The sequence below is a fragment of the Bison bison genome, unplaced genomic scaffold (assembly GCF_000754665.1).
Source record: "Bison bison bison isolate TAMUID 2011002044 unplaced genomic scaffold, Bison_UMD1.0 scf7180017864471, whole genome shotgun sequence".
NCBI classification, from domain to species: domain Eukaryota; kingdom Metazoa; phylum Chordata; class Mammalia; order Artiodactyla; family Bovidae; genus Bison; species Bison bison.
The window spans coordinates 27,064,257-27,074,637 of record NW_011495032.1 but is presented as its reverse complement, the minus strand read 5'-3'; the positions used below and the strand labels follow the sequence as shown (position 1 = coordinate 27,074,637).

The following is a 10,381-nucleotide window of genomic DNA, read 5'->3' as shown; positions in this document are numbered from 1 at the left end:
TGGCAACTCGTTTCATATATGATATTATACATATTTCAATGCCATTCTCCCAAATCATCCCACCCTCTCCCTCTCCCACAGAGTCCAAAAGACTGTTGTATACATTTTAAGCCAGTTTTTTCATCTTCCTCTTTCACCTGCATCAAGAGGCTCTTTAATTCCTCTTTGCTTTCTGCCACTGTGGGGTGGGGAGAAGGCTAAACAATGTTTTCCCAAACTGAAAGATAAGTTTACAGACTTAAAACATTAGCAAATGAACAAAACATCCAGCACAATAAATGATTTTTTAAAACCACATTCATCACAAACTTACAGATAATGGGGGATAGGGGATTGAGAAGGTTTCAAGATGTAAAGCAGTTTTTATCAGCCAATAACAGTAAAAAATGAAAATAAAAATTCTAAAGGAGAATAACTTCAACCTAGAATTTCTCATCTTGATAATCAAGTATGAGAAAGAAAGAAAGATATTTACAGACATGAACGTCGGAACAACAACAAAGAATCCTCTCCCAGGAATCCTCTCAGAAACCTACTAGAGGCATTTGAAATATAGTTAAAGGAGGTATTTGAAATACAGTTAAAAAAAAAACTAAACCATTTAAACCAGGAAAATATCTGTATAAACAAAATATTGATTATAGTATACTATATGCCCCAGCTTTGAACTATTATTTTCCAGTCCTATAAGTATAAAAACTGAATACTAATCGCCCCCAAATTTTTTTAACTAATGAAGCCCAAGATACAGAGAGGGACTAAAGGATGTGAATTAGGAGAAAGGAATAAAAAAGTCAATCATTTTACCAACCAAAATATTCATAATTTTAAAATCAAGAAATATTCAGTCATGCATGCATATTGCTAAGAAATGACAAGGAAAAATTAAAGTTGAAATTGGTTGGCACTAAGGAGTAGGAAGGTATGGAACACAAAATTGCTGATAAACGTGAAAAACTCTGTACTACATATATAGTGCAAAATGCCCTACTTCAATGAGTTCAGAATAAAATTTAAAGTATCTGAAATATCAAGTAATAGATAGGGAATACACATTTAACTTTATAAACACATTTATCCAAAAATGGACACCTGCAAAGAAATTTGGAGCTTGTAAATTTGCTGACAAAGCAAATCAGCCTAGGAAAAAGCTAAGAAAATTTCTGAAGGAGATCAGCCCTGGGATTCTTTGGAAGGAATGATGCTAAAGCTGAAACTCCAGTAGTTTGGCCACCTCATGTGAAGAGTTGACTCATTGGAAAAGACTCTGATGCTGGGAGGGATTGGGGGCAGGAGGAAAAGGGGACAACAGAGGATGAGATGGCTGGATGGCATCACTGACTCGATGGACATGAGTCTGAGTGAACTCCGGGAGTTGGTGATGGACAGGGAGGCCTGCCGTGCTGAGATTCGTGGAGTCTCAAAGAGTCGGACACAACTGAGTGACTAAACTGAACTGAATTAGTATATATTCTGCCAGTCTTTTAATTGGGTTATAGCTGATTTACAATGTTGTATTAGTTTTCTGCTGTATAATAAAGTGAATCCGCTATATGTATACCTATAACCCATCCCAATTGAACCTCCCTCCCACCCCTTCCCACCCCTCAAGGTTATCACAGGGCACTGAGATGAGTTCCCTATGCTTATACGGCAAGTCCCACTAGCTATCAAATATTCTATACATGCTATTGTGTATGTCAATCCCATTCTCCCAATTCATCCCATCCGCCCGCCCCGTGTCCACTTGTCCATTCCCTACATCTGCTTCTCTTATCATACAGAATGAAGCAAGTCATAAAAAAGAAAAACAAATATCATACATTAGTGCACATATGCGGAGCCTTGAGAAAAGGTACAGATGAATCTATGCGCAGGGCAGGAATAGGGATGCCAGTTTTATTTTAAACTAGACATCGACTCAGTGGACATGAGTTTGGGCAAATTCCGGGAGATAGTGAAGGACAGGGAAGCATGGCGTGCTGCAGTCCATGGGGTGGCAAAGAGTAGGACATGACTTAGTGACTGAACAACAACAGGACATAAATGTAAAGAAAAGATCAAGACAGCCACCTGTCTAATGATTCACCAAGGATCTTAAACTAGGGATCCACATGCTGACCCAACCTGCAAATTTATGCTATTCGGGCTGAAAGACACCACAGTAGAATTCCAAGATAACCTAGATGTTTATCTTCCCCGGTAAAAGCAAAAATCTGGCCACAGACAACCTATGTTCCATCTTGGCAACAAACAACAACTGAGCAAGGGCAGCCCAGCGCCTTCCCCACTGAGCACCACTCACTTCACTCCCAGATAGCACAGATATCTCTATGCTACCTATTTCTCTTTTGGGGCACTCGCTCCTAAAAGACGATAGACGATAGGCCAAGAACATCCTATCTTACAATCAGAAATAATGCATGTATGTCTGTAAAAATGAAGACAATTCCCATTATTTAAATGAAATAGCAGATATTTATTTTTTCAGTTGCTTGTCCAGCCCCAGCAGTGATTTGAACCTAATATTCCTGGTTTAAAAGTTGATAGGCATGAATAATAAAAAAAATAAATAAATTTAAAAAAAAAAAAAGGAAAAATAATCCAAGCAGGCCATAAAAAAAAAAAAAAAAAGTTGATAGGCTTGAAGGAAACAAACATTCAAGTCCTTTTTGCTGCATCCCACAAGCTTGCATTTTTCATAATTTCATATTATTTATTCATAATATACTCAGATAAAATTAAGATAGGCATATGAGCAAATTTTAAAATAACTGTAGACTTTTTTCTAATTTAACCTGTAACTCATTATGTTAAGAATATTAAAAATGAGACCACTTCAGTATTTTCTTCATTTTACTTTTGATTTTGATACATATTATAATCCTATTCATGCCAAAAATCTGCAAGTTGTCAGTCTCAGAATGAGGGTGAAGGAAGAAGGGGAGAAGCAGTGTAACTTAAAAAACAAAGCCTATTAGTTTTATTTACATGCCACAACACCATCTCCAAAAGACCTCTGCCTTGAGTAACATTTTGTTTTTTAACTAAAGTGACAGAATGGAACGTCACATTAGAATTGAAAGCATGATAAAAAGGTAGAAGTCCTAATCTACAGCTCTACAAAGCATTATTCATGAAAAGGGGTTCCCACTTTCTCAGACAGGGTTCAAAATGTCAGATTGAACTATGTAGCAAATTTTAACGGGATGTTTCTACATGAGTACCCTAAAAGGGTAACAAAGATTTCTTCATCTGTGGCACATTCAGAATGACACTAGTTACTTCTTACCAGGCCCTAGGAGTAAAGAAAGTCTCCCCATCCTATTACCTTTCGTCACTGATCCATTTGGGTTCTGGCTGAGCTAACCACTCCCTTGGCAGATATAGGAGCCAGAATACAAATTTTGTTTTGGGTTTATAAAGCGAAGTATGGGGAAGAAAGCCCTCTCTGAAGGCCACTCTGCTCTGGTTTCAGAAATACTCTGCTAGTGGGGTGCCACTATACTCTCTGTTGAAAGATGGCATCAGAGAAGTGCTTTGGGAAAGCAGAAAATCAAGGCATCTGGTTATAGGAAAATTAACTATTTCCAGTATAAATTGTAAAGTACCACGGAGGTCTTAAAATCTTAGGGCAATTTTTCAAACACGTACTGAGTTTTGTATGATCAAAAATACAGCTATGTGAATAATTCAAACTTAATTACTGGGCAGCACTAACACAGACTGGGCCAACCAGCCAGGTATTGTTCTCGGAACCGTCAGATGGGAGAGGATCTCTCTCCTCCAGAGAGCACAGCCTGTTGAGAAGTACACCACTATATCAGAATGATTCTATAAAGGCCTGGGAACAAGCAGCCAGAACTCCACTGATAAACTCCATAAATTCTTGGTAATATGTGCAACATTAAACTAAAAAAAAAAAATAGACCATACTTAGTCATCCTGTAGCAGTAGATATTAAGAAGAGGTGGCAAGAATACACAGAAGAACTATACAAAAAAGGTCTTAATGACCCAGAAAACTCACCTACAGCCAGATATCCTGGAGTATGAATTCAAGTGGACCTTCACAAGAATCATCACAAATAAAGCTCGTGGAAGTGATGGAATTCCAGCTCAGCTATTTCAAATCCTAAAAGATGCTGCTGCTAAAGTGCTGCACCCAATATACTAGCAAATTTGGAAAACTCAGCAATGGCCACAGGACTGGAAAAGGTCAGTTTTCATTTCAGTCCCAAGGAAGGGCAATGTCAAAGAATGTTCAAACTACCATGCAACTGTGCTCATTTCACATGCTAGCAAGGTATCCTTCAAGCTAGGCTTCAACAATATGTTGAAGATGTTCCAGAGGTAAAAATATGGAACTTTTATTCTTCCTAAATATCATTTTTTAATTGCAAAGCACCTGGCAAAATATTTGTGGGTTACTAAAAAAATGTTAAGTACATCATACATTATACCTTGACACTCTCAAAAAATTTATAAAATCAAAGCTTTCTAAATAGAGTCAAAACCTTATTGGGGAAAATACCTTAAACACTTCAAATTTTACTTTAAAAACAGAAGGATAACTTTTCACCAGAATATATCGTAAAAGTAGTGTAACTCCAGAGCAGTATACCAAGGTATTACCAGAACTGTATTTCCATCATAATTGGAACTATTTATAACACCAGGAGACCAAGATTATTGAAATTCATAGTTTTATATCTTTATTTTAAATGAGTTTCAAATTTATTTCACCTACAACATTGTAATCATTCTCCAATTAATCTGAGAAATACAAAGATTGAAATCCTTTCACCTTGCCCAATATTACCACAATCATACAAATATATGTGGGTCATATATGTATGTAGCTAGGGTCGAAGGGAGGATGGGGAGATTATGCCAAAGTCAGGACATCATCTGAATACTTTCCAGGTAATTGACATGCAATGAACTATGGATGTTACCAGCACTCCCCAAGTTACTGAGCCAACCAGTTGATTTATTTGTGCTAATAAAGAGTTTTATGTTTCCAGGACACATTACACTCTAATCCCATCTCCTTCCAGGCATAACCCTGAGAAAGCAGGACACAGCCAATTCAGAACAGCTCCACTTGGCTTGAGCTTCTGGGAGCAAAGGAGCATTGAGAGCAGCTTTCCTCCCAGTGCCCTCCCTCTAGAGATGCACAGCCACCCACACACACCAAAGGGAGAAGAATGGGAAAGGGCAGATTATTTCTTTCCTGGGAAAAAAGCCAGAGTGAAAGTTTTGGAGGATATAAACACATAACAGCTAGTAGAGAGCCATGGAAACCTTCTCCCCGAGCAAATGTGCTTTGCTGTAAACTTTCCCTGCCCCTCACAATATTTAGTGTTGTGTTAAAGCAAATATTTTAAAAATCCACACACATGTGTTGTTTTAAAATTCCTAGAATTAAAAACAAACAAATTCCCCCTCATTGCCCATCTAAAACCAGCAAGACATCCACTCTTTATCACCACAAGATATTTATCAAGTAGCTGACTGCTGGGAAGACAAACTATATTGCAAATTTCTTCTTGTCCCTTCTGCCAGGATTCTAAACTGAGGGTCCCATTACATCCCTGAAATTAAGCACATGGCACACCCAAGTGCATCTTTCTGGACGGCTGCTGCTGCTGCTAAGTCGCTTTAGTCATGTCCGACTCTGTGTGACCCCATGGATGGCAGCCCACCAGGCTCCGCCATCCCTGGGATTCTCCAGGGAAGAACACTGGAGTGGGTTGCCATTTCCTTCTCCAATGCGGGACAGTGAAAAGTGAAAGTGAAGTCGCTCAGTCGTGTCCGACTCTTCGCGACCCCATGGACTGCAGCCTACCAGGCTCCTCCGCCCATGGGATTTTCCAGGCAAGAGTACTGGAGTGGGGTACCACTGCCTGGACAGAGGCTTGCCCAAAGTCCTAGTTATAAGAGCGGTTTAAATCTTGGCTTATGTTCATGTCAATCCAAAACTCATTAACTATCCCTCCCGCCATTCTCTAAACATGTGAGTCTGTTTCTATTTTGTAAATAAGTTCATTTGTACCATTTCTATTTCAATTCTGTATATAAGGTATATCATACAAGATCATATGATATTTCTCATGCTATTTCTCTACACACCACTATCCATTTAAAATGCATACCCAACAAGGACCTACTGTATAGCACAGAAAACTCTACTCAATGCTATGTGGCAACCTGGATAGGAGGGGCGAATGGGTACATGTATATGTATGGCTGGGTCCCTTTGCTGTTTACTTGAAACTATCACAGCATTGTTCATTAACTAGGTATACTCTGATATAAAATAAAAAGTGAAAAAAAAAAAATTCCCAGATTACAATCTATATTAATAGACCCTTCCAGTCATCTAGTTTGGCTGCTGTAAAATTTCTAAGGAATAGAACTTTAAACAACCATTCAGAGTTAATCCCCCTCTCAGGAAATCCTTTAATACAGGTCTGGGATAGGAATGTGAGCCTACACCCTCTACTTCAGTTCTCTGAGGACTTAGAACAGCCGATCACCTTCACAGGTGGAGCTGCTCCCACCCCCTTCATTTCCTTGGTTCCCAAATCCTTTGCTTCCACTGTACTATTATACTTTTTATGATCACTGCACTTTCTTAAACTCTATGTACTTTTCCCACACCATTCACAAAATGACATGTATAAACACAAGCACTGCTTTTAGTCCTTATAAGACTGAGATAAACTGCTGCCAACTTAACATGTTTGGCAGAAGCCCTATCCTGCTGATAGAGTCAGCTAGTCCGTGATGACACTCGGTCCTTTATTTGCCCTTCTTATTCCTCACAAGTTATTCCCTAACTCTATTGGGCTTCCTGCTAGAGTCTACTACTTAGAACTCCTTAAAGCAAAGTTCTATGCTGAGCCTTCGCAAGGCTTACACTTTAAAACAAACTTTCCAATTTCTGTAATAGTTTTCACCTTTTGTATATATGGTAGCCTGCTTCTATAATAAACTTTTTGATTACTGTTTTGTAGGCACCTAATGGTAGTTCTGGGCTTCCCAGGTGGCTCAGTGGTAAAGAATCTGCCTGCCAATGCAGGAGATGTTAGTTGGATCCCTCTTCGAGAAGGGCATGGCAACCCACTCCAGTATTCTTGCCTGGGAAATCCCATGGACAGAGGAGCCTGGTGGGCTATAAGAGTCCGTTGGGTTGCAAAACATCAGGTGCCTGAGCACACACCTGTAGTTCTAGAATGCCAGAGCATTATATCTCACATCTTTCTGAGTAGCTTTTTACTTTAAAGCAAGAATCAAAGTGGAGAGTAGGGGGAAGAAATGTCTTTATGGGAAATATATGAAAAAGATGAAAATGTTTGAGGCTTTAATATTTCTAAGAAAAATCCATAAACGCAGCAGCAGGTAACAAACCTGCTACTCCATGATTTTTTGCAGTTGTTTTCCTTAGGTAAGACAGCATCCCAATGAGATCTAAAGGAGTCTCTATAGAGTCATCTGAATTGAATACTATAACTTAATGAGGTGCACACAGGTGAAGCTTTTGTAGCAGTTTGGTCCTATTAACCCAGCAGCATCTTAAGGGAATAGGTAATGAGACCAGGGAGTCATCTGTGGTAGCCACTGTGGTGTGTTCAAAAACTGCTGATTCTTATTCTAAGAACACTGTAGGATCACACTTCACCACCCACTTGGAATTAGGTTTGGCCATTAGCTGGCCAGAGAAGTGTGAGTGTAACATGGGCCTCTGCACAGAAGCTTTAAAAGCCAGTGCATGGATTTCCACCTCATTTTCCCTGACTTTCTGCAATTTCAAACATGTCTTAAGCTGGAACCTCCATCAGCCAGGACCCTGAATGATATAGTGAGCACCTCTTGTTATGATCCACAAGGGGCTCATAGCATGATGGTGAAGTTTTACTTTAAGCCACAGAGGTGTGCAGATTTTTTGTTGTTGCAGCGTAACCTAAACTTTCCTGAACCACAGCTAGTTTTAAAAACCAATATACAAGACACAGTGCTATGCTACCCCTATGGGAAACTCAAGAGATTAGTCAGAGAGAAGGTACAATTGCCCTCAAGAGAAGAGATTACAAGAGAGACCAAACAGAACCATGTTTTGATCTTGAAATAAGGAATGCAATTCCAACTTCCATCTATGGAAAGCCCTCTGAAGCCTGTGGTCAAACCTCTAAAAGGAGATGGGAAGAGATCTCAGCTTTCAGTAAAGGTCAAGGCAGAAAACACGGGGAGTCATGAAGGCAGTAGACAGGTGAGTGAGGCTGCAGCTTGAACTCCAACAGGCATAGGCAATAAGGTTGGAAATCTAAGATGCAACACACCATGCCAGGCCTCAAATCATCAGAATATTAACAGCAACAATAAAAACCACCATTATGTCCCAACACATCTTAGGGCTTTCACAACAGTTTTCATAACAACTCATTGAGGTAGATACTGTAATAATTTTCTTTTGAAAGACGAAAAGCATAGTGCAGGGGGAATACATTGCCAAGGTCATAAAGGAAAGAGGTAGCAGAACCAGGGCTTCAATCCATTTACTCTTACTCCAGGATCTGTGACATTAACCACAGTTACAGAAGAGTACCTCTCAGACTTCAGATCACCTTCTATGCAAGCAACGAGGCCCATCTACACTTTTAGCAAAGAGTCGACAATCAGCTTCGCGCTTCAAGAACATCACTTATACTATATATAAAATGAGCCAAAGAAAGGGGACTGATGTGTAGGTAGAGAGAGCATTAAAAAAAAAAATCACTGAAAGGAAGCAGGTGAAAGCCTGTATTAAGATAATAACTAGTGATGTGAATCAATCAATCCTTCAGAAACCTGTGTTATGGTCATAGCAATAAGGCTTCTACCTCTCCATGTGGGGCAGCCACTGTTCCTCTTAAAGTGGGAGCGGGTTTAATTCCACTCTGGCTTTCTCACATACCTACTTGACAGATTATGGCAGAAATGATGCTCTGAGGCTTCCGCCCCAGTCTTAAGAGGGCCTGCAGCACCTGCTGGGCTCTCTTGAAGCATCTAGAGCCCAAGGCAAAACACTAGGGGTCCCAAGTCACCTTGCAACAGCTTTTAAACGGAAAATTTAATTTTAAAAAACTTAGCTTGTGCACTAGGCCACTTACCACCTCATAAGTTATATTCTCTTACTGAGCTAATATTAAAACATTTTTTCTTCACGTGAAAAATTCCAGAATGGAATGTAAAAAATATTAGTACATAAGAGTCTATACAAAAAAGTCAAAATATCTTGCTTAGACTACCTTGCTAAGAGGCTTTCTTTAAAAACCCCAAAGGTTTATGGGGAGGGCCCAGCTGAGCCCAGCGGCCTTCCAGAGACCCAAACCTAGGTGTGGGGCATTCAATTAAGCCACCACGGACCTTCCATACCAGCCAACAGCTGAGCATCACCAAGTGTCCCTCAACTGACACCCTGTGGAACGGAGGCAGCCCCCAGCCCAACCAGGCCATATTCTTAACCCTCAGCCCATGAGATATAATGAAGTAATTATGTCACAATGATACGTTTCTGAATGCTTAGACTGGAATAGACAACCGTAACACATTACTTACGAAAGGAACCCTGAAGTTCAGGCAACTTTATCAAAATCAATGGAAGCTCTCAATGCCTCACTTCACTCCAAACAAGTTAGAATGTGTGCACATGAGCCTGAGGACCGCCATAGGCAGCAAGTTCCACCACCCCTAGCGCGTCTTACACTGAAATCTGAGAAGATTAGAATCAAGACCATCTACACAATAAAAATGGAACCAAAAGGCCAGGTTCACCACAGCACGAGTGGTATGAAAACTTACATGGTTATCCATCTCCTGCCCCTGCTGGCTCCACAGTCCCTCTATTCTGATGGGAATCAGCACCCAGGAGGCTTTACCATCTCCCAATTCTAAACCCCGCCCCAAACCAATCAAGGGAGAAGCCTCCAGGTGATTCTAATAGGCAGCTAGGATTGCAAGAGGGCAGTTCATAGTTAACCATTAGTATTTCACTGCTTTATGAGCAAAAAAAGGGGGAGTGGGATTTAAAAAAAAAAAAAAAAAAAAAGCTTTCCTTGAGGAAGAATCACTTTTTCTCAAAAAAGAAAAGAAAGATTTGGCTTGATTCCCTAAAACCGCAGAGTGATCTCCAGGTACCACTTGTGTAAAACAGATCAGAAAGAATTAGAATTTCCCCCCTTCCAAAATATCTAAAATTACATGCATATGTATATCATTGCGGTCAAATATTTTAAATATATAAAGTACATCTTAAAGTACATCTTAAAACATGGAGCAGTTTTAAGCATGTGACTTAAAGCATGTGACTTTCAGAAGCAAGTTTATATTTCTGCTTT

The 10,381-nt window shown here is 39.7% G+C and overlaps 1 protein-coding gene across 2 annotated transcripts in view; it reads right to left on the bottom strand.

The window, feature by feature from the left end:
* Positions 1-10,071, bottom strand: part of PARD3B (par-3 family cell polarity regulator beta) — a 1,088,076-nt gene extending 1,078,005 nt beyond the window's left edge. The window contains exon 1 of one of the 2 annotated variants that reach the window (XM_010861024.1): positions 9,846-10,071. In XM_010861024.1, coding sequence (XP_010859326.1) covers positions 9,846-9,857 — 12 coding nt within the window. In that variant the 5' untranslated portion in view covers positions 9,858-10,071. The remainder of the gene's footprint in view (positions 1-9,845) is intronic. The other variant, XM_010861023.1, reaches the window with a different exon arrangement.
* Between the last annotated feature and the right edge of the window lie 310 nt (positions 10,072-10,381).